Consider the following 24,861-nt stretch of genomic DNA (forward strand, 5'->3'; position numbering starts at 1 on the left):
CACCTCGTCTTCCCTGACTGAGGATCTGCATTTTCCCTTTTTACTAAATCTTTCTCTCCCGGTGCCTACCCCTGGCATTTTCTGTGTCTTTCCTTTCTCTGACCAGTCCTTAATGTCATGGTCTGGCCTTGGCACACCTGCCAGTGCCTGTCTCAGCTTCAAGGGTCTCAAAAATAAGCTCCTGATGTAGAAGCAGGTCAGGGACATGAGTACATGACCTGTGCTCAGCAAGGCACTGTGCCAGGTGTCGTATTTATATGCTGCCATTAATTAGCTCATGCCATTAATTATCATGAATGTTCACAAAATTTTGGACAGAAAGCATACTATATATTGGCATTTTTATAAACTGTGATTGTTTTTTTTTGTCTTCAAGTCCCTTAAGCAGAAACTTATATTCCCTCAGGAATGAAATCTCTTGAGCAAAGTTATAGCATATATTAAGAGGGGAACTTTAACCCGTGCTGTAAACCACATATTAATATTTAATAAACCCTGCCTTCTTTCAACACAAATAAAATATTACGGCTCTGAGCTGAAATGTTTTTAAAGGGAACAATGATTTATATTTTTCCAAAATAAACAGTCTTCGAGTGAAGTCCTGAAATTATTTTAGAAACATTTTTGTGAATGAAATGTGTGCCTAAGAATAATTTTGTAGATTATAAGATCTGACAATACCAATAATTACACTGCTGTAAGTCAGCTTAAGTGCCCTACCTTCCTCTGAGTATCAGGACTCGCTTTTTCTCCTTAAAATCTAGGGCACTTTAATGTATTCAAGTCGAACATTTAAATCTACAATCATAAGCTTCTCTGGAAAATAGTCTTGTATTTTTAGGACTGGAAAAGGACATGGGGAACTTGTTTCTCCCTATTAAAATAATAATCAGTGTCTCTACTAATAGGAGAGGGGAAAAAAAGAAACAGAATAATGTGACGATTGTAATGATCCCGCTCTGTCATAAAACAAGTATGTTAATGGTGAAATGCAGCCGTCGGGCTGCGGAGCTGCGCCGACATCTGGATGGCATTACAGAGCTGCAGAGATGTGCCCGGGAATGGGGATGGGGCAACTGCTGCCATCGTCCTCCAGGACCACAGGACCGGTGCCACGTGTGGCATGGACCCTTAGCCACAGGGATGCTGCTGGAGGGGCACCCACAGCTCGATCCTCAGCCAGCGGTGATGCTCTCCGCGGTGAAACAGCCCTGGTGTAAGCGGGGACATCTTTTAGGCTGCCTGGGTTTCTGCAGGGCCCTTTGTGTTGTCAGGAGCCATATTTCAGAAAGGTTTCTTGGTCTTGTGTGCTGCATCATCCCACCAGACTCGTGTCCAAAACTCCAGCCCTGGAAGGGGGACCTGTGAAGGGCTGAGGAACCAAACACTTGTAGGGCACTGGCCTCACCTAGCTCCCGCTCTTCTGTGGCACTGCCAGGTAATGTGGTGCTTGCACACACCAAATTAACCTGCACTGAAACTAATCATGCAAATGAACACCAGAAAAATCACCTTTTTTGGTTATTCTGGTGCAAATGCTAATACTGTGCAGCAAACAGTGTACAAAGCATGGAAGGATAAGAAGAAGGACCCTTTTCTTTTTGTACATGGACTCTAACAGAAGGAGTTTTTGCTCCATAATTAAAGCTCTCTTTCTGTGCAGTAATAGTAGGAGGACCCAACCAACCAAGTACTACCACCATGCTGTTCCAATTCCCTCCATCTGTGCTGTTTGGGAAAATGTAAAGGCAGCAGGCTAACGATAGGACTCCACAAGACACAATTTCCAGTGCAAAACACTGCTTCTGGAAAAGAAAGAATTAACCCAAAATAAATAAATGAACTATGGGAAACTATACTTTTAATGGACAAAACAGATAACCCTATGCAAGGATGGTGTCACTTTTATAGTGTGGTTAGCCAGCTGAACAAAATGAATGTATCTTAGTCATTTCAAATTTAAGGTAAAGATGAAGATTTCCACAGGAAAATCATTTGTCTGTAAAAGAATTGTCAATAAAACAGTAGAACGAGTAGCTCTTCATGTGTTTATGCAGAAATCCGTGACACAGGGCAGCTAATTATCTTAATAAAGGGACCTAGATCCTTAGAAGGTGGTGACATTCAATCCAACGCAAGGCAGCTGTGCTGCCTAACCCAGCGGAGGTCTGGCACCTAGAGAACCATTAGCAGCACAGCTCCTGGAGGATAAAATACAAAAGGTAAACAGCTCGATGTGAAAAGAAAAATGACACCAATAACAACATAATGAAGCCCTCCCACGTATCAAATGGCTGAAATGGCTGCAAGCAAATCCTCTGTATTATGTGGGAAAATATGATTAAAATTATGCCCATAAGCTCCTTAAGGGGACGGATATGAAAGCTATATCTACTTCAGGGCTTCCCTGTCTCTTTGCAGTCAGATTTGCAGTTTTCTGTCATAAGGAGGGGGGGGGTTCTGGGTATCAGACCTGTCTGGCTGCCTGCAGGCAGGGTGAGCAGCCTCCCGGTCCCACACCACCTCCGCTGCCACATTGGCACAGCTGGACAAGCTGATCCAGGCTGCTTTTTTTGTGCCAAAAAGGGACAAGAATAGCACTGATGCACGCTATTGACAATGCGTCCAGGCTTTTGACTAATTGTAAATCAACATCATACAATGGGTTTTCAGACAGTAAGATTGGTTTCGGTGTTAGTTCAGTAATCTGGAGTTTCTTTAAATATTAACCAAGACCTGCTCTGTAAAACCAGAGCAAGTAAAGGGAGAAAGCAATTCTTGCAGGACATCCCTTCCCCTTGACTTTGTGCTCAATATTATTAAGTGCTTTCCTTAGCCTAGTTTTCAGTGCTCCCAAGTGATGGGGACTCCTATCCAGGCAGCAGCTGAGCGGTCCTGTTTATTTATAAAAATCAACCAGAGCCACACAAAAGGTTATGGCCACAGGCCAAATGTCTTTGACATCATAGCCTGTCATTAATGGCATAAATCCTCCGTGATTTCATTTCCCAGTCAGCTAACCAGCATCTATCACAGATTATTTTAAAGGAAAAAATGTCTAAACATTTACCTTCAAACCCCAAACAGATCATATCATTCTATTTTGCCTTCCCGATATTAAATATATTCTCTTGGATATGGCATTTTTATTACAGGTTGCGACCAGTCATGGAGCATGTCTCAGAAAGAGATATGTATAAAGAGAAGTTTTCTTATTGTTCCCTAAGGGGAAAAAAACAAAAATGGCATTTCATTTAACAAAACCTTTGCTAACCACAGTACTTTGCTGTTTTAATGTATTTTTGTTCCCCAGCTTGTTCACCAGATCTCTATCTGCTTATTCATTTTAAGGGAGAGAAAAATTAAAAAGGTTGCTCTCTGCGCTCCAGCTTCTTAAAGCTGAGAACAGTTCGTGTGGACAGGCCAGAAGAGTTTTACTTCAGACTTTGCCTGTCCCTTCTTTTGCATAAAATCATTGTGCTTACGTTCAAACTTTGGCAAACGGATCAGAGCATGAAAGGACCTACTATATGTATAACTCCTTAGTATTTTAGTTTAAAACACCTTGGTATTTTGAGTCTTACTGACTTTGGTGTACTTGCTGATGGAAAATACACTGCTTAATAATAAGCCTTGATATTTGACCATCCTGTGCTGTTTACGTGAGATTGGGCCCCAAAAGCATAACTCTTCCAAACCAGGGCTGGTGCTAAACCCCTAGGGGTGACCAGGGAATTCTGCTAAGCTTACGTGCAAACTTAGAGTTTAAGTCTCACTTTTCTGCATATAAACCTGGAAACACTTAAATTCACCCAAACTGCACCAGTTGAGAGCAGAAGAGCCCGTCAGTGCTGCCTCCAGGGGAAAACAAGAGCAATGTGCAGCACTCGCTTATCAGCTCCCATCTCCAGAGCGCCCTGCAAGGAGAGGTTAATTATAGGCAATTACAGATGAAGTCTGAGATCCAAATGAATTCAAAGGAAGAAGACTCAGGCTCAGACCAAGTGCAGCCCAGCTGTGCTGCACAAAGGGCATGTGATGCTGGGCAGGTCGCGGGTTCCCCCATGCCAGTGCATGCTCCTGGGGCTGCGTTTTTCAGCCCCCGGTGCCTCCAGGTCACAGGGAAGGAGCCTCGCAAGGAGGGCCAGGCAGTGCCAAGGGGCCAGGGCATGCAGCAGGGCAGCTGCCACAGCCTGGAACGTACATGTAGACTCTCCCAGCATGTTACAATGCAGAAAATAACAGACAAGGTCACGCAAGCAAGGCTGTCCGAGCAAATGCAGTCTCCCCACTCCCTCTGGCCACCCTGCAGTGTTCAGAAGAGAAAGGAGAGATCTGGAGTGTGAACACCACAGTGTGAACACCACGTTCCCGTTCAAGCCATCCCTCTTGCCTTCGTAACCCGTTAACGCTGCACCCAAAGCCCTCACCACTAGCAAAGAGGAACAAAAGGACCTCACGCATACCTTAGCAAATATAAATTAGATGTTTCCTTTTTTGAGCTGACTGGAATCTCAGGAGACACCCGCAAGCAAACGCTACCCAGACGTGCAGACAGCACGAATGTGTCAGAGCACTCATGTGAGAGCCAAAGCTAAAATACGCCTGCAAAGCACCAGTAGCTCCATTCTTATGAGTAACGCATCCCAAAGGTGCCATAACATGCACTGATGCAATGAATTCTGGGGCGCTGGAAGGAGTACAGTGAGAGGAGGAGCTGGAGTTTCTTAGGAAAGCCAGCAAGTTATTTTTCCACAATTTATCATGCTACTTTTACACTGCAAGTTAGCCTTTTCCTCCAACTGCAGAGATGAAAAGTCACATAATTCCAGAGTGGATTAAGCCAGCCAAGAAAAAGAAAAGCAGCTTTCTCTGCTCCCCAGGGCATATATTATGCCTATTTGTTAACATTTTTGATATGTGGAGGAGACGAACTTCAAGGAAAGAATGTGGACATCTCCTATCTGAAACCAAATCTACCATGTTGGAACGGGCTGAACGCGTTTCGTTAGGAAGATGTGTTAGGGGCAGCAATATATCTGAGTGGTAACGCTTACATGTTTCAGCACAAATAATACAGTGTGGTAAATAACCATCACATGAGGGACTCTCACAGCCCTGCCGGGAATAGCAAACATCTGCCTGCTGGCAGCACAACACGACTTGTGCCCAAGCAGGGCAGGTTGGAGGTCGGCAGCACTGGATTGAAGGCAGACCCCAGCCACTAGTGGCTGCAGAAGCTCCCAAGGTTAATTTGCTCCCATGGATAGAAAGCCGAGTCTCAGTGAAGCTTCATGAGCCTTTAGAGCACATAAAGGTACCTGAAAGCATGTTGAGAAGCTCCCTCTGGACAGCCATCAGCACCAACCATCTTCTGAATCTTTCCAGGGACATGGAACTATCCATGGAAGAAGACCTGCAAGACGGGAAGTGTGTGGCATGAGGCTTTCAAGAAATACATAACCAATTATATCTCAAATGCATGCAAATAATTTACATGTGGAACAAAATCTACAAGTCTGAAAACCCAGAAAGTGAAAGATTGCGACTATTTAATCATTTACTCTAATAGCAGCATTGTCATTAAAAAGGCGCCACAATGCGGCTCTTGCAGCAGATGAAAAGGAGGGACAATGCATGCAAATGCTACTCACATTTTCTTTTCCTGCTCTCCCAGTGGTTTAATTTATATCTGATGAGACTACACTTTTAAGAAGGAGAATGGCACATTAGTCTCACTGGTAATACCGCTTAGGATGAAAGCACTCTCATTATTTGCACTGAAAGATCCAGATTTGCTTAAACAAGAACTGTCACAACATGCTGAGGTCCAGGGATTCCTAGGGGAGTGAGTCTGACATATTTGAAGCCGATTTGCATTAATTTATGAATATTACATAGTCTGTTTGTCCAACAGTTCTGAAGATGTTTAGTCAATGCATACCTTGAGTTAATTCAATAGAAAAACTGTCAGATAATACACCGAGGGATGGGCACGGTGATTCTGGCAACCCCTCCTCATTAGGCACCACAGATAAAGAACTGCAGAAGGCTCTCATTGTAGGAGTTAAAGAGCTATAAATATGGAAAATACTGAGACATGCCAGCTACGTGGAAATGTTGCAACTCTAAATGTAAACGCACAACCTGTGCATCCTTGAGATCAAAGCCTGCTGAGGGGTGTCGCTGGGAGACACTTCTCCCAGGGTGAAAGGAGGGAGAAAAAGAAGGGGAAAAGAAAGCGAAGGGCGGAAATAAACTCCCAAGCCTGCTGGGAGAGGGCTTTGGAAAATTTGAGATAATGTCTCCAATGCAGCTCCAGTGTTGGTTCTAATTAGACTAAGTCAGGGCTTTTAATTGCTTTTAATGCCCTTGGCTTCTCTAAAGGCAGGAGCAACTGCAGCCCTGCTCTGGAGCATGTGGAGGCGAGCATGGATGGTCAGACACCTGCAGCCTCTGCTCCTGCTGCTGCTCATGGGACAACCGTACCCACGGGATCGAATCTTTGGGCTGGCCAGGTACCAAGGGGGAGGAGGGAGGCCAAGGATGTTGTGATCTGCAAGAGCACCTGTCTCCACCAGCAGGGATTCTGTGATGCAAGATGCAGCTGACTCAGTGCCATTTAATGAATGGCTTGCCTTTCTTCAGAGGTTTCTGTTACCATCACCCCAAAACCCTGCAGATAGGCGTCCTTTGGGTGGAGCTGCCGAGCTTACAAGAATGAACAGACAACATTTTTGCACTTGCTCTCTCACTTACACTCAATTACCTTTGAAATGTGGGGTGAGCATTTGAGCTGCTCCATAGCTTTGTTCGCTTTATTTTCCTTTAAAGCTTCCCTTTCTTCAGTTAGCTGCTGGGCTTCTTATTAGAGGGTGGACACCTCTTGCCAAACGCCCTTGCAGAAGGAAGAAAGAAATTCACTCCTTTTCCATCTGCAGATCACAGAGCTATCCCGAGTCGACTGCAGACAGCCCAAGCTCTCTAGCCTAGGGTGTAAACAGAGAAAATACCAACTTTTGATCTACTGCTACCTTTCCAGCAACATGCAGTCATTGCAAGTATTAACATGGGAAAAAGGAGGGAAAAAATGATTTGCTGATCTGTCTTGAATTCTGTATGTGTGAATGGGTTAGCATGCAAAATGCTCACACAAATACAGAGATAAGGATGGAAATGTTCTGGCTAAAGGCAGAAGCTCATCCTTCCTGGGAGCTAACAGCCACTGCACCATTCAAGAACCTCAAAAGGTTTCAAAAATAGAACTAAAGCAGTATTATTTCCCTGGGTAATCTCTCTGCCCCAGGGTAAAATTCATCCCTGTTCATAAAGATCCTGTGCTATTTAACTATAGAAATGCACCCTTTCCTGTTTTCAGCCTATTATATACCAATTAATTTAAGCTCTGATAACGATTTGGGTGGCAGTAGTATCTTGGAGATTATTAGTCTCAAGCACCATCAGCAATCAGATTTTTTTGAAAGCCAAGGAATTTCTCAGGCAGCAAAGTCAAAGCACCCTGGTTTAGTTTGTTCTTTATTTTCCACTACAGTCAGGGTTTGCAGGCTGGAGCCAGCAGCAGTCATTTCCCTGCTCCCATGAACTCCATCCCAGGTTTAAATATGGGCATAGCCACACAATGCAATATAATTAATGAGTTAATTTGCATATCAAATAGAAGTTATGCACAGCGATACTTTTTCCCTTGCCTCCTCGAGGAGACAACGTGCTTCACGTGTCAGGAGGGAGCAGGGCTTTCCTGGAGCTCCTCACCTGAACTGCCTGGTGGTGAGGATCAACCACAGCAAGGCCAAGCCCAGGTGAATGAGACCTCATACCTGCTTTTGGCCTCAGTTCCCAATTTACCCTGAAATCTGCATCATCTGGGAGCTGCAAATAGGTGGGTATCCAGCCAGGACAGGAGACTTATTCCATAGTCAGTGACTCCCTTTTGCTCAGCTTCCCAGCCCAGGTGATTTAGCAGCTATTACACATTTTAATGTATGTCATTTGTAGGAGTCTCAAAGTGGATGCCATTTAAAATATATATATATATATCTGTTTCCATAATGTATGGTTGAAATCCAAGTCAGAAAGGAAGGAAGAGGCAAGAGCAGTAATTTTTAAAAAGAATAATATAAAATGCATCTATTGCTGAAAGAGGTGTTTCTGGCCCCTTCTTGTCCTGCCCACCGTAACCTACATGTATAAAAAGCACTGACTTACATATAACAACCTGTATTTGCACCCTTGGTAATGCTGTAAGTAGTGGTACTGGATTAAAGATGACTTTAGAGTAGACTTTGGAAGGAGAAGGAGAAGAAGAATATTTGCAAGACCCATCTTTCATTTTTATGTTCTTGAACTTTCCATAATTTTCCCAGCTTGCACTTGTCTGTCCTGTCCCCAGACACTGGCAAACCCGCGGAAACATTGCAGCATTCCCAGGAGAGGACAAAGCGAAGGCGGTGTGTTAGGGTAAGGTGAAATAGAGGGAACGATGTTCCCGGCTTCAGGTAGCCGTGAAGGTTACAAAATGAGGTAAACTCTTTACAAAACAAGCTCTACCCAACGCACAGGATAAATGGAAGGATTTAGCCATGGATTTCAGCTCCATCTGGAGAGCTGCCAAGAGCACGGAGCAAAACGCTGCGGGTCTTTGTGCGGCGTGGCAGCCCGTGTTAATGTGCCTGGAGGCAATATGAATAGGTCGTGCAATGCCACTGGTGTTCCCCTGGCAGCGTGTGCACCCGGTATGGCATTCCTTCCCTTTCCCCTAATAGAAAAATTACAGGACTGCTGTCAGTGGTGGCATCCGGCCATCGCTTCCCACCTCTCGGTGGCCATCATTCCCGTGTGGGTGCTCAGCTGAATATAAAAGGACCACGAGGGAGTTCACCAAAACCTGCTCCTGCTCCCTCACCTTCAGCCTGTGTATTTAAATCTCAAACTCCGCCAAGTGACCCCACAACCATTCGGTTGGTTTTGCTCATCCTCTAATTTCAGCAAAATGCCACTGCCGTGACACTGAGGGGTGATCGGAGCCTGGCTGTGCAGCTGCGGATGTTTGGAGGATTACAGAGTGCTGGAGGGCTCCTGCTAGCTTTTGGCTTCCCCGCAAGGATGTGTGGCTTCTGTGTTTGCAGCATTAACAGTCTTTTTCTGACTTCCACTGCGACATCTGAGCTGCAAACAGGTCTAAAGATCACCACTTGGTTAAATTTAGACTGAAGTTTGCAGGTGCAGAACCTCCCTATCTGGAAGCCAGTGAGAGCTGCACTGCCCGAGGACAGGGGAAACTGCCCAATTTTGCTCACAAAAGAGCAGATGGAGAGAGAAGCAAAAATCAGTCTGAAAAAAAATGTTGATTTGTAAAATTTTCTCCCTTTTTCTATCTTATACAGATTTACAATCACAGATCGTGGGTCAGCACTGCAAGAGAGTGAGGAAGGATCGCACTGGTGTAGCTAAAGAAATGCAAACTCTTCATGTGACTGCACTTCATGCCAGGACTTACACTTTGCATGCTGAGCGTGACTCCTCGTGCTGCTGCCCTGAGCACTGCAGAAGCCTTGGGGACCCTGTAAGGGCATTGAGACCCTGCAGCACTGACAGCTCCTTCCCTGAGCTGGTGCATGCATTACACCAGGACAAAGGAGCTAATCCTTACTGGGTGTGTGTTGAATCCCAGCGAGCACATCTTGTCCAAAACCTTCCTGGAACAGCAACCTCCACCTCCCTGGAGTTCAAACCCATGCAACAGGCTCTCCTGAAATCATGAGTTTTCCTTAAACATTTTTGAAAGAATGGACATTTCTTTAAGCATTTTTGCCCACCTGTTATAGATAGGAAACCTGCAGCCTTCAGCATGAGCTTGGCACGTCGAAGGAATCAGCAAGCACTACTTGTTTGACAAGAAGGTTGGGAAAAGAAGGAGCAGTTGGTTCATGCATCTGCCTCTAATGCACCTTTCTATGCTGCATCTAGCTGGTACGGGAGGGGAGAAAGTTCAGCTCTTACCCTGCTAGCTACCAAAACACGCAGTCTGTGTTTTGCTGCTATATTTATGCTGACTCCACCTGACCACCCCAGCAGCCAGCAATAGGAGAGGGTGCTAACAGTGTAGGCAGCAGGAGAGGCAGACCCAGCAGTGCCCCGAGCAGCGAGGGCTCAGAGCAGCCAGCGGCTCCCGCGGGGGTGGATTTCTGCAGGGACAGCGAGCAGATCCAGGCCGTGACAGCCAGGCGCTGTCCCTACATCCAGCCCTGCAATTATCATTATAAGCTTTTCAAGAGACCATTAGTTTTTGAAATGGGAATTTGAATTTCTAAATGGAGTCCTTCTGGACAAGGTCAGGGCTCCATCAGCCTTCATTTCAGAGCTGTATTCAAAGGGCTTTGCAGACTGATGAAAAGTCAGACAGTTCAGCCGAGGGGTCAAAACCGCGCTGCGATGTTGCACGGCCGTCCTCAGCCTTTGTAGTGCATTTTATTCCAGTTAGATCAGCGTTTTCTAGCTGAGTCACAGTTGCGCAGCTTCAATGTCTGCCCCGGAGGCCACACACAGCAGCGGGAAAGGAGCTGCCCGGCCTGACAAATATGGGCACTGAGTCCCCGTTCGGATACTCCCAGCCCCTTTCCAGCAATGCTTCCCCATCCCATTACACAAGAATCCAGCCCCAAAGGCTTAGGGCTCCAGATAAAGAAGGCATGTGTTAAGATTACAGTAAATGTGTTTGGACTTCAGGTCAGATGAAGAGCATCATTTCCAAATGGGGATGATCCAGGGAGATATGAAACATGGGGATTCGTGGGGATTTGAGGATGTTTCCTGCCTGATTTTTTAATCCCTTCCCAAATCTTTAAGTGCGCTTGCTTATGCTCTGCATTTTCATTTCCCCTCTCTCCCTGCCTTGTGTTTTACATAGACTTTGAGCTTGCTTTCTATTTCAGACAACTTGTAGCTAATGATCTGGAGCTCTGCAGCTTCAGGTATGACCTTAAGAAAGTCAATCAGTCTCTCTGGGATAGATTTTCCTTTGGTGCAAGCTGCCTTACACTGACCACAGAGTCCAATGAGAATCATGTTTGTGTTCCCATCTGGCAAATAATGATAGTATCACCTTTCCTCCTGCCTTTTGTCCAGGGAGGGAACGACCTGTCTCTTCCTAAAGTGCTTCAGACAATGGCTGTGCTCAGAGACAGGCATAAACACAGCTCCGTAATAACGTCCTGACCCCTCTCCCCACTTCATTCACATACATGCTGCATACACCAGTTCATTCTCAATTTTTTTTATTTATTTAGAAATAATAAAATAAGACATAATATATAAAAATCTGTACAATCCACAATTTGTGCAGTACATTAGGAAGACTTTGATACAAAAAGGCTGCAAACAGGAAAATAGTAATGGACAACTGTCAGATGCCTAGATTGTTCACCTTACAAGAGCTGCAGGCCAAAAGTCATTACAAAATCAGTTTCTCGTTGGCTGTGGGATGGCAACTACGCAGCACCCTTCTACTTTACAATGGTCATGAGCAGCCATAATTTAAAGACATTACAGTACTTCTCAGTTTTACCTTGTAATCCATTATGAAAAAAAAAAAGAAGACCTAAGGAGAACAAATCAAACATCTGGACCCTTTGTCTTTCCCAAGAAGAGCAAGTGCTAAACTAACAACACAGAAGATTGTCATGTCTGGGAGAGGGTATTGTTAAACACAGCCAATAATTAAGGAGTTCTACCCTTGCTACCTAAGAACAGACAGCTCGCACGGAAGAGACAGAGGAAAGAAGAGATCCCAACCTGCCTCGGAAATGTTTTTCTTCACTGTATGCAGTATGTTTCAGACAACAAGTGTCTCATTCAAGTATTTTCAGGGAAGGGCAGAAATAACATATTCCCCCCAGACCCTAGGCAAAATACAGTATAAACCTTCTGTGCGAGCCAGGTGAGCCGACTTTATCCTTGATAAAGAGGCTCACCCAAAGCCTGCAGGAGCCGGTGGGTAGAGCTCAGTCAGTTTAAAGGGTTCCTAATTAAGAATCAGCGTGGCCCCAGATCATCAGGAACAGACCAAACGCCGTCAGTCACTCTGTACTCCTTAAAAAATAACATTTGAAAAAATTACCAACCCAATTTGCTGCTGGACAAGTGTGCTACAACTGCCTGTCCTGTACTGGGCTTACCAAGGCATGTTCGGAAATATAGAAATGATGGACGAGGGGAAGGGTACCATGGCGTGCACATTGCAGGTCTCTTTCTAGCAGCTTCCCAGAGCCAGAGGCTGAGTGCAATTCTGCAATGTCAGAGTCCATCGGCAAAGACAAAGGGTTATTAAAAAAAAAAAAAAAAGAAAAGAAAAAAAAGAATGCGGCAGAGAGTGTAATGGATTACCTCGATGCGCACCCTCGACAAGACTAGCACTCGGAAAGCTGGTAAGTTTTAAAAATGCCAGTAACTAGAACATGTTTTCAAATTAAAAGTCCATGCGTAAAAAATAAATAAAGAGAAGTTCATAGCATTAGGAATCCTATAAGGCTTGCAAGTATTTGCTAAAAATCATGCTAACCGGTAGCATCTAGGTACTAGCTAGCCGAGACTGCCGAGCGGAATTTATACTTTTTGTGGCCTTTTCTGTTTCTTCTTCTCCTTGTCCTCCTTTACAGACTTCTATTTACATTTGGCTTTAAATATGAAAATACTTGATAAACTTTATAAAATGTACATTTTAAAAATATTTCTGAAAAACTGACTTGAAAAACAAAACGAAACAAAAAAAAAAAAAAAAAAAAAAAAAAAAACCAAACCTCTGCACCAGAAATATTAAGGGGAGGGGATCTTTCTTTTTTTCTTATTTTTTTAATTTTCTCTGAATTCCTTTTACTTTAAAGAAAAAAGCTGAAGTCCTGCATTCCCCTTTCCCCCATCTCTTATCCCTCCCTCAAACATCTCAAGTATCATCACCCAGTGGGAGCTCTGTGCACCTGGGGCACACCAACCTGGAGAAGGGGTCCCCTTTCTCCCAGCCGGCGTCCCATTTCCATCCCTTCCCCTTTGCATTTTCATGCGCTTTCCGTTTCACTGAATACTCTTTGGTTTAGGTATTTTCCTTGTACAAGTATATCACAATAGCAGCACTAGCAGCACTCAGTTGTCTTCACTACTGTTGACCCAGAAACTGCAATCGAGTCGCTTTGCGCGTTCAGCTTTCCTCTCATTTACTTCCCCCCACCCCAGTAATAGCCTTGTACTTGCACTTAATCGTCTGCCCTCTCTAGTAGCCAAATCTACATTTACAATGTCAAATTTCCACAGTTTCGAACCCACCCACTGCAGATACCATCTTATCAGACACCATTTCATTGCAGGCATTTCTTTCAGGCAGGGCTGGAAAGGGCCAGCGGCCTTCACAGATATCTGTTTGCAGAAGACATTAGACCTAGAACAAGCTGTTTTTTAATGGCATACAGTGATCCAATACTGTAAGAGTGGACTAGGGTTGCTGTCCCCACCGCCTCCCCTCTCCACCTGCTCCTCGGGGGAGCCACCAGTGAGCAGGCGTGACGTGCAGTTTGGTTGCATCCTTGATCTTAGAGGCACAGAGAATTTAAAGCCTTCTGGGCGAAGAAGCCAGGGCTGGAGCATCGCAGGAGGTCACAAAACCTGCTCAGAGCTCAGCCATGTCTCTCATCCACTGATCACTGATGTTGATGTTTGCGGGGAAAAGGAGGCAGGAGATGGAGCTTGCCTTGCAGCCTCATCCTCCCAAATAAACCCTCTCCAAATGAGCTGGAAAATACACTTTTTCTGACACCCTTGCCCTGCTGAAGAGAAGCATTTTCACAAAATGCCACCATTCCTGTGCCATTCCCAAGAGCTGTGTTACAAAAGCCTTTTTTTTCCTCTCCATTACCCTCTCCCTAACCTCTTCCTGGGGATTTATACGTCTCGGCTCATCTGTGCCCAAACACCCGCGCCAGAAGCGCTTTGCCCTGGCACAGCTCACCAGCTTCCCTGTCCCTGGCAGATTTTGCCTGGTAACGTGGGGGTCCCACGCCTGCAGCACGGCGGATGGCTCAGTTTTCAGGGCGCTGAGGTCTAGCGCCAGTTTGGGAATGTGTGCACTAACACTCGACCTTCTGCTGCAGCCCGGCTCGGCGAGCAACCGGGGAGGACAGATGTTTGCTCCTTTGCCTTCCCCCAGCTGTGCTTCTCCTTACCAGCAAGGAAGGGAATTTATTCCCCCATAGAAGGGAAGAGGGGCAGGGTAGATCCCTACCTCACTTTAGATCCGAGTCTTAAGCTTTTAGAATAAGGTGCAAAATAAAGGTCGTAAAAAGAAAAACAAAAAAAATCAAAAGAAAAAAAAAAGTGTCTGAGGTTTGAATTTTTTGTTTGTTTAAAGCAGCCTGTTTCTTTTTTTTTTTTTTTTTTTTTTTTTTTTCTTAAATAAACTCCACTGTGCAAAACTGTGCATTTTCTTTGGTATCCACTTAGGTAGTTTTAACTTAGTACTTTTTTCTATGTATATATATATATTTCATTTTTCCTTTAGTCAGAGAATTAAATTCTCCCCCCAAAAATCTTAATTTTGCTGGAGGCTACTGATTGGCCTGATATTACATAATGCCCCTTCTGTAATTGGAAAGAGAGAAATTGATTCTAGCTATCAAACTACTGGCCTCAAAAGGAGTTTAGACTTCCTGGCAACGTTGGCCTCTCTGTAGTGATCACGAGCTTTTCAACCCCAAAAGTTCAACACTGACTTTTTTTTTTCTTTTTAAATTACACAAGAGAAAATAAAAACTACACTGCAACAAAAATAACCATTTGTGTTCATGTAGTTAGCAGCAGCTTTTTTAAAAAATAATTATAATAATAATAATAAGGCAGATTCTTGCCTTTGTTATGCCATTAAAAACATTCTTGTTCCCTAGAGAGAAGCATTCTGGAAAAAGTTGAAAAAAAAATAATAATAACCCAACCAAAGCTTGCCTGCAAGTTCAAGTTTTGTAAAAAAATATATACATAATTTATTCTACAACATATGTGCCTTCTGTTCATACTTAGACATGTTTAGTGCTTTGTGTTTAGAGTTCATTTTCTGTTGTCCCTCCTACGAGGACAGCCCTAAAACCAGCCGGGGTTTCTCAGGTCTGCTTGCCTTCACACCACTCTTCAACAGTACCGTTGTCTGAAGACTGTTCTGGGCCAACTTCTCAGGTCAACGTGCCTTTGACCGATAGATTTTTTTTATTTTTCCTTTCAACCAAAAGAGAGAGGAAGAGTTTGTCAGTCATATTTCCGACTCCCGCCGTAGCGGCCGTGGCTCTAGAGGCACCCCTGCTTGGTTGTGGTGGTCCATGTCGGGGTGGGTGTCTGTGCTCATGCTCTCAGGCACCCCAGTGTCAATCTCCTCCTCCTCTTTGCTGGTGAGGGCCACTTCGTTCTCATAGCAAAAGGAGTTTGCGTTCGAGAGAATGTATTTCTTTTCTGCTAAGTCTCTGGCACTGCAGATGGGTGTGTTGGGCACTTCGTATGTTTTGTGGAACCTCGAGTAATCCACTTTGTAGTAGTTTTTCTCTTCAAAGAGTACAGGCTCATAGCGGTGGCCCCAGAGGATTTCGTTTGCCAGATATGAGCTACGGCACTGGGTTGTCATGGCAGTAGCTTCCACCATGCCCTCTAAAATTACTACAATTTCAAAGTCAGCATTGTCCATGTCTTGTTTGCTCAAGTCATACAAAGGACTGTCTTCATCTATTTCGTGTACTATTGTAATTGGGGAGACCAGGAATATGCGGTCTATCCCGCTGTCAAACCCTACGTTGATGTCTATTTGATCCAAAGGGATGTACTCCCCTTCCGACGTGATCCTGGATTTGAGGAGCTGTGCTCGCACATGTGCCTCCACCAAGTGGCTTTTCCTCAGGTTCCCGACACGCCACATCAGGCACAGTTTCCCGTCTCTCATGGCCACCACGGCGTTGTGGCTGAAGACTAGAGTTTCGTTTCTCTTTTTTGGCTTAGCCATCTTTGCCATGACAGCACCAATGATGAAGGCGTCAATGATGCAGCCTACTATAGACTGGAAAACCACCATGAAAACTGCAATGGGGCACTCGTCTGTGACGCACCTGAAGCCATAGCCGATCGTGGTCTGGGTCTCAATGGAGAACAGAAAGGCTGCAGTGAAGCTGCTCACTTGAGAGACACAAGGTTTGTTATTCTCTTGATTCTCCAGATCCCCATGCAACAGCGCGATCAACCAAAACACACAGCCAAAAAAAAGCCAGGAGAGGATGAAAGTCAGGCAGAAGATAACTAGCATCCACCTCCAGCGGATGTCCACACAGGTGGTGAAGATGTCTGCCAGGTATCGCTGTCCCTTCTCGCCCACGTTAATAAACTGGACGTTGCAGTGGCCATCTTTTTTGACAAAGCGGCTCCTGCATTGCTGTCTGGTGTGTACCTTACTTTTTCCATTCCCAAAGCCGTTGGCAACGGCCATGGTTGCCAGCTTCATGCCGTCCTCCTCCGAAGACACGATGCTGTAGCGGTTGGTTCGCACGCTGCCCATCACTACTGCTGTGGACTGAGGTGCTTCTGCTTTAGAAAACAGTCTAAGTTTCTGCAAAACCCTTTGGAGAAACAGTTTTGAAAGTTCTAGAGGAACACACACACACAGAAAAACTGGGGAGAGGCCGGAGTCCCCAAAAGCCCTTGGATCAACCAAGGACAGTCTTCTGGCATGCAGAGTTATCTTAACAAGTAACCGTCATAGAGAGGGCATGGTCTGCAAGAGAAAGAGAAATGTCATATTAGATCTTGGGGAAAAAGGACAATGAATCAAGCCTGCAAGAATCAAGTAAAACGACTCCTCTGGGTCTGCAGGAAGTTTCCTTATTCTTAACAACATTTTCTGGAATGTATAGTTCTCTGAATGCAGTTATATACTGACAGAGGTGACATCGTTACTATAGAGAAGCCACCGCTCTTCTTGGTGAAAGCGCTGTGATCATGTCGCAGAAGTCTCTAAGCAATATTCACTTTAAAGTCAAGCATGCAAAGAATCTATCTGCTGCTTACAACCGTGCTTTCTGTTTGTTTTGAAACAAAGAATTAGCTTTAGCCTCCATCTGTTCAAATAAAAATACTGAAGCAGCTTTTAACGATGTACAAGGTCTGTCTCCTGGACTGCTTTACCTATGGCAAACAAGGGAGTGTGCAAAAGGGAGGACAACATGTGCTGAGAAAAATAATAGAGTTGGGAAATGCAAGCATAAGTATCAGTGATTTCCTTTAAATTAGCATGAAACGGTTTGGGGAAGAGATCTTCAAAGCTCATCCAGTGCCACCTCCTGCCATTGGCAGGGACCCTCCCAGCCAGTCCAGGCTGCCCAAAGCCCCCCCAGCCTGGCCCTGGGCACCTTCAGGGACAGGATACCCACAGCTTCTGCCTGGGCCAGGGCCTCATCACCCTTAGTGAAAAACAGCTTCCTTATATCCCATTTAAATCTGCACTCTTGCAGTTTAAAACCATCTCCCCTTGTCCTGCCACTACAGACTCTCTTTCTTATAAACCCCCTTTATGTATTGAAGTTACATTGCATAGAACTTATGGGGTTTTTTTTGTTCATTTGCTTGTTTGTTTTTATTAAGTGGGAGTTAAAAAGGCATTGTGTGCTCTCTGCAAATCAGAGGAATAAAGGCTGCATCAGTACCCGTAACGCCATCAACTTGTTGGGTTCTGGATGGCTTTTACATTTATATCAGGTTTAAGCCATATGAAGCAAACTAAACTTGGTAACAGCCAACATCTGCCCCTGTGAATGAAACCAGCAGAAGGCTACGGTGGAGTAGGGCTGGCTGAGAGCCTTCGTAACACCATAGGTGGAGAGTACCAGCACCTTCCCCTTGGGAGCAGGAGGCAACCACTTCCAGCTCCAAAGGGCAGCGGTTCTGAGTGTCCTCTGGGTCTTAGATGCCAGCAATTAAGACTCAGCAGAGAGGCTACAAAACCTTCTTCCGGAGGGTAGAAGCTACCAGACTTGTTTCAGGGAGGTCTGGCTTAGACCCAGGCTTAGCTTTTAACAAGTGCGTCATCCATTAAGTCATGCACCGTACATCAGGAAATGTAATTGAAATGCTGCAAAGGAGGAGAGATGCATTATTGCAACTGCTCCATCCATACATGCACCCCACGGAGGAAATAAAACCAAAACCAAGCGAGGAGGAACGTCTGCTATCTGTTGTCATGGGAGAGGAGACTTAAACACCGTTTACGTTAGTGGGAGATTAAATCATGATACTCTCCATAAGGGTCTATCTCCTTTCCCAACAGCAGCGCCCAAAGCACGGACGAGGTGTTCCAACAACTTGAGGGATTTCAAACAGTTTCTGGGCCCTCCCACATCCTTCCACTACATCACGAGGGCTTTAGGTCAGCAAACACTTGTTGGGAAAAGGAGCAGGTGACAAACAGAGAACAACAGCATGCTTGCAGTTGCGTGCAGGATGTTTTTCCCTGGAGGACGTCTTCAGGGTTTTCTTTTACCTTCTCTTTTTTCTCACTTCTGTTTGTTGTGCAAGAATGGGTCCAACCCCTACTTGCCGACATTAGTCATCTGTGACTTCAGCAGCAAACAAGACATTTTGGCAACTTTTGATGGGTTCATTAGTGTCCCATTTGAGTGAAATGTAGATTTACGGGATGGTATAACTGCCCTTATAATAATCTGACTATCTAGCCTATACTATTTCGGGAGTCACTTTTTCCCTTGCACCTTTTTAATCATGGGGTTTCTCAAAAACCACAAAGGAATTCTTTTAATGTTCATTTAAAAAAAAAAAACCAAAATCTTAAAAATACTTTTAGAAACCTGAGTAGAGGGGGAAAGTGAAATTGTTTATGCATTCCACACACAGAACTCCCTGAAAAAGCATTGCATTGGTTCACAGATTGATCACTTTTCTAAACCACATCCTATAATCATAGTCGCGTTCAACTTCCACATTCAGAGTCTGCTTTGTTCCAGGCTGATGGAAATACACAACCTAGGGAACAGATTATTTTGAAGTCCTGTTTCCCCCCCCCCCCCCTCTGCATCGTCTCTTGGATTTTAGAGGAAAACTTGCGGTGTAGGGAAAGATAAGCTGTAAAGTCTCAAGTGTCAGAATACGCAGCTCCCCCCACAAAAGGCTTGACCCCAGGACATTTGTTTGAATTCCACAAATCACTGAAATCCTAACGGCAACTTCCTGCGGTGAGCTGGCTGAATTTAGAAGTTTGGGACCCGAATGAGGTATCACACACCGCCATATCCCCGCTTGGACCGTCTGAGCACGTTCTGCCTCCTGTACATCTGCACAGCATTTCTGTGTCCTGCAGAAAAGCTTTATAGCTGCACGCTGTCGGCGCTTTGCCCCGGGAGCAGACCTGCACCTCCTGGTCTCCGAGGATCCTAAAACTCGGAGGTGCGCCCGAGGGCACGCTTTGCTAAGTTTACAGCCTGCTCCTTGAAGTTTATACAACAAAGCTCTGGCATGCTCCGCCGCTGCTGGCGGGGTGGCTGTCTTCTTTCTGCTACACAAATCGCCTCTCTTCCTCGCGAGTGCTCGGCGTGGGGAGGATACGGGGAAAGGAACACGGCCAGCACTGTGCTTGGGCCCCACAAGGTCTATGTTCACCCCGACCTGCACAGCAAGTTTCAGCAGAGTTCACCCAAAAGAAATCCCACGAACAATCAAGTGAGCATGAGAATTTAATGGTACTTCTTATTTTGCTAATCCACCTGCTGCTGAAAGGCAAAATGAGCCTGCTGCCCCCACACACCCCGACAGCAACGCGTTGGAGGCTGGAGGTGCTCAGCTAGCGCGGGACCAGCCCCACAAACCTCACCAGACAAACCCAGAACCCGCAAACCAACCCAACCCTGTGTGTAATTGGGCTCAATACACTGCAATCAGGCTCATACACACAGAGCTGTAAAGTCAATCATCACTAGGTGTGTTATTATTATTATTAATTGACACTACTGCTCCTGCTGGAAGAGGATCGGAGACCAGAGCAACGCAGCTTGTAATTACCAGCACTGGCACCAACGCAGCGTTACTGGGATGGGATGGGATGAGGTAGGATAGGATGGGATGGGAGAGCCACAGACTTACTCTGCTTCAAGGGGATGCTTGGAGGAGCAGAGGGAAGCAGGGCTGTGCTGCTTCTGCAGCATTTCCGAGCCAACATTGGTGCGAATCCCACAACCAGAAACCCAAACCCCCACTTTCCCCTTAGCAAGCATCCCCCTCAAGATTTCCCCAGAGGAGAGACATTTACATCACATGTCTAAGCACCGCGACCAACACCTCGAAGGGAATTTGTGCAGAAGGTTTAATACCGAGCAAAAACTGTGAAGTGCAAGAAGAGCGGGGGAGAGAGAGGAGCACTAATGAGCACTTGGAGCAGTTATTCCCAGGCTGACGCCACGCAGCCCCGCAGCGTGAGCAGGGCACATGTTGCTAAGAGAGCACCGGCGCTACCTTAGCGAAGCGCCTTCCCCTGCTGTCCTCAGTAAACAGAACAAAGGAGCTGCTCGCATGAGTGAAGCCCGTTCCCACAGTCCCTGCTCGCTCGCTTCTGTGTCCAGCCACCCCGAGCACCTTCCCCCAAAGCCCTGCAGCACTTGGACATCGCTGCCCAGCACCACTCCACTTGGCAGGGCTCACTTTACACGGGGTACGAAGCAGTGAGGTGCCTTCAAGAGGATCTGTCCTTAGCCATCAGGCAGTGGGGGGAAAAAAAATGAAATAAAATAAAATATAATGAACAGATGATGCAAGGAAATGGGTATGAAGAAACAGGAGAAAGGAAAGCACAAGTGGCGTTTGCATCTGCTATCCCGCAAAGGAGCCGGGTTCGGGATATTTCTAGCTGATGACAAAATAGCTACAAGTGAAATAGTCATCACCAGGGGGTGTACTTGATGCACCGGCTGTGAGGATGGAAAAGCAAACAAGTGTAAAGGTAAGGCTGAAGCACCGAACAAGTGCCGCTGCCTGCGGGCCGGACAGGGCTGCGTGGCCCCAGCACCGGACACCGGAGCCAGCGCGCACCTGCGGCAGCCCCGGCCCGGGAAGATGACAAAGCAGTCGCTCAAACCCATAAATAAATCTGCCATTTCTTATCAGTATTTTTTCCTCTAGCTGTCATGAACTACGTTGAAACAATGCAGCCTCTTCACCGGCTCCCCAGCTGCAATGTTGTTTTTTTTTTTTTTTCCTTTCTTCCTATTTCTGGCAGGATGATTGAAAATAAAGAAAATCCCCCGTTTCCATAAGGGCAATGAATGAAGTTACGGGTTGGTTTCACGCCCCTCTGAAACATTTCGGACACTCCTTTCAAAACCACGCATCTGATCACTAAAGCTTGATACTTTTGACCTTTCTCTCGTACAGGAAACAACAGGCGAGAAGAATGGGAAGGGATGGAGCAGTGCTGCTCCTGCAAGACGGAGTTGTCATGCAAACTTCCAGCCCTTCCCCCGAATAAAATATCTCGGGGGGAGCAGCTGGTGCATGGAAAGTTATGAACATAAACAGATGCTGCAAGCAGATGCTCGAGTGTTCCCAGCATACCTATCTAATTATTTTAGGCACTGAGAATAGCTCGGGTCTGGTACATGACAAACGCAGGAGTTCCCCCTCCAAGGGGTTATGCCGAACCGTGCAACAAACTCCCCAAGCAAGGAAAGCTTCGGCTCGGGACTTTCGGGGCACCCTGCATGCCCCTGGCCAGCTCCCGGTGCCTCGCCCCTGCCCCCAGAAAGCAGGCTGGCATCTCGGGGGGGACCGTTTGCAAGAGATGCAATAAGAAGGCTCTCCTTACCTGCCGGTGGCCTTAACAGAGGTGCTTAGAGAGTTAAAAGGGCGTAAGATCCAGCAGCTGGGGGGACGCAGCAAGCCAATCCCAAGGTGCCCGCCGGCCGCCGCCGCACCGCTTTGCAACTGAGCCACTCAATGAGCCGCTGCCCCTTTTTGCGGGCTGCCATGGGATGTTTAATAGCGGCCCGGCCGTCCCCGCCCTCGGCGCTATCCCGGACCAATGGGAGGCAGGAGGCCGGGCCGTGCCGTGCCGAGCCGAGCCGTGCCGAGCCGCGCGGGGCTGCGGGGAGAGCGGCGGAGCGGCCCCGGCCGGGGGGAGCCGCGGGGCTGGGAGCGGAGCGGGGCTGGGCGCGGGGCTGCCCCGCCGGGGGGCGCCGCGGGGCACGGAGAGCACGGGGGCGGCTCGGGGGGGAGGCGGAGGTGGGAGCGAAGAAGCTCCCGAGCGCCCATCACCGGAGCGCCCGTCCCCGGAGTGCACAAGCCCCGGGGCGCCCATCCCCGGAGCACCCATCCCCGGAGCGCCCAGCCCTGGAGCGCACAAGCCCCGGGGCATCCAAACCCCGGAACGCCCCGGAGCACCCATCCCCGGAGCGCCCATCCCCGGAGCGCCCATCCCTGGTGCGCCCATCCCTGGTGCGCCCATCCCCGGAGCACCCATCCCCGAAGTGCCCATCCCCAGTACACCCAAGCCCCAGAGCGCCCAGCTCAGCCTTCCCCGAGCCCCAGGGCACCCACTCTGCCCCGCATCCACCAGTTGAGCCCACGGCCACCAAGCACCTGCCCACGGGTGTTTCCCCCCCGTGCTGAGAAGGGCTTTACTGGGAGCTTGTGAAGGATCTGCATGCCTGCTCGCTCCAGTTTTCTCGTCTCGGGCTTGTGTCCGAGGACCGGTGTAGGAAGAAACAATAGCAGGGAGAAAACAGTTTTGTTCCTTTCTGTAGTCACATTCCATCTTTATTTTGGGGAAGAGAAATGCTAAAATGCAGGGTATCTAATCGCAAACATCCAACCCTCGTGTGCATGAGACACAAGTCAGGCATACCGCACTACCGCTATTTTAAATTAACATCCTTCTCTTTGAAATCTAATGTCCCTTCCAAAATAAGAGCTTTGATCCCTGAACTAAGGTATTTTAGAGCAAAGCTGGAAGCAAGAAAAGTGCCTGCAGTACGTGGGACCCATCTCTTCGCTTCAGAGATCACCTGTGGCAGTGCGATCAGCAGGCTGTCTGGCCACTGTTGAAATGTGCAGAAATCAAAATGATATTTAATAGCTTGTCCTCCCCACAGTGGACGTGGCCTAAGACATCTGACAAAGAAAACAAGGATGAAATGTCTGGCCGGGAGCCTTGCAGGAACAAAAACAGCCTTGTAAGCATGCTCTGAAGTTTGCCAAACTCCAGCTCTGATGGACAGTGCAGGGGTGTTAGTTTCCGAGGCAGGTGTCCTCTGCTGCAGCGCTCTCCTGCTGCCCGCGGAAAGCCGAGTTCCTGAATGCTAACAGCTGAACTGCATCAGAGAGCCCTGTGTGCTGTGCTGGAAAAATAAGAGCGAAGGTGACTGCTGAATGCAAGGCTCGCAGACCACACAAGGCGTTAGAAGTTGGCGCGAGCACCTTAAACTGCACCCAGGGCTGCAATGGTAGCTGCTGCAATGCCCAGCAAGCAGGCGCTGGGTGGCTTCAGGGACAAGGTGGCGTGAAGCAGCAGTCAGACGTTCTCCCCAGGGGACAGCCCGGTCCCCTCTGCCAGGGAGCTTCTTACCGTGCCCACAAGAGGCTCTAAAGATGATGCCCTGCTTCCCACAGCAATGCCAGTGCCTGCAGTCACCAGCAGGTCGCTGAAGCTCTCCTCCTCCTCACCAGTTTTGGGAGATTATAACTGACATTAGCAGTCTCTAAATACTCAATAAAAATGCTGTGCCTAAATGCTTTCTCATGGAGTAAAGGCTTGAAAAAAATAACACTCTCAGGTTGTTGCTGAACAATTGCCGCTGTCACTGCTGTCATTTACAGTATTTGTCGAGTTCCCTATATTCTGAATGAGGAAGCACAGTGCTGGTACAGCAACAAACACAATGACCAAATGCAGCTGCTTTTATAAGTCCCCAGTGTTGCGTGTGCAGGATATGCAAAGTTTGCACGGTGGCAAGAGGGGAAGAAAAGACATTTCTTTTGTATATTGAGCAATCTGCCATGTTGGGCAATCATATTGTTTATGAATTATTCTTGTGTGGTTCTGTTCATTTTTAATTGAAAAAAAATAAAAGTCTTATAGCTCAGGTAAGTTTTTCCTGATTGATTAAACTGGAAAAAAAAAAAATCTGCAAGAGGGAAAGACATTTTTTATGTTCAGTAAGACCAAGGTCACCCATCCACAGGATTTGAAAGTCATAGGGACAAATACTACACAGTCCATGTAACCACACCAGAGGAAAAAAAAATCCCTAATTTCTCTCAACGTATGTGTGCATCCTCTGAACAGCTAAAATAGCAACGACTTGATCCACCTTGAGGTGTGTGCTCATCTGAGCGTAACTGAAATCAAGGTGCTGTGATACACTATAGCTATGAAATGCTCTGCTGACAATACATGCAGCGTGCTGGAGGGTGGGTTCAACAAATCTCTGCACAATACCCGCAAGATGTTACTGATTAAAGCCTGACCTTACAGACTCTTACTCAGCCTTTACTCATGTAAACTGACTGATAAAGGCTACTGACCTACGAGACCCAGAGAGCCCGGATCTGCCGATATGAGTAAGTCTTATTCACGGCAGAACGGACTTGCAGGCCAAGCCATTTAGCATTCACAGTGAAGAAGGCTAGAATATAAACATCATGGCTATTTTATAGCTTTCTTAAAGTTGAAGCAACTCTGCCCAGAAAGCTCTTCTTAGAATGAAATATTGATTCTAATCTATTACACAGATTATAAGAAGTGTAACAAAGCTGTCTCTCGTCTGCGTGAGCTTC

The 24,861-nt window shown here is 46.6% G+C and overlaps 1 protein-coding gene across 7 annotated transcripts in view; it reads right to left on the minus strand.

The window, feature by feature from the left end:
* Nucleotides 1–22,051, minus strand: part of KCNJ2 (potassium inwardly rectifying channel subfamily J member 2) — a 74,207-nt gene extending 52,156 nt beyond the window's left edge. Inside the window, exons 1-5 of one of the 7 annotated variants that reach the window (XR_014318762.1) lie at nt 21,893–22,051; nt 6,770–6,989; nt 5,322–5,416; nt 3,751–3,917; nt 2,190–2,201 (exon numbers count right to left, since the gene is read on the minus strand). Coding sequence is in view for 2 of the 7 variants with exons in the window: in XM_082774944.1 (XP_082631070.1) it covers nt 15,305–16,588 (1,284 nt within the window). In the remaining 5 variants the exon portion in view is untranslated. Of the gene's footprint in view, nt 1–1,923; nt 2,202–3,070; nt 3,219–3,750; nt 3,918–5,321; nt 5,417–6,769; nt 6,990–11,297; nt 16,805–20,178; nt 20,226–21,892 lie in introns of those variants that run through there. The other 6 variants (XR_014318760.1, XR_014318759.1, XR_014318758.1 and 3 more) reach the window with 6 other exon arrangements.
* Nucleotides 22,052–24,861: the final 2,810 nt, after the last annotated feature.

Source organism: Aythya marila (genome assembly GCF_965140915.1).
Source record: "Aythya marila genome assembly, chromosome: 18".
Taxonomy (NCBI): domain Eukaryota; kingdom Metazoa; phylum Chordata; class Aves; order Anseriformes; family Anatidae; genus Aythya; species Aythya marila.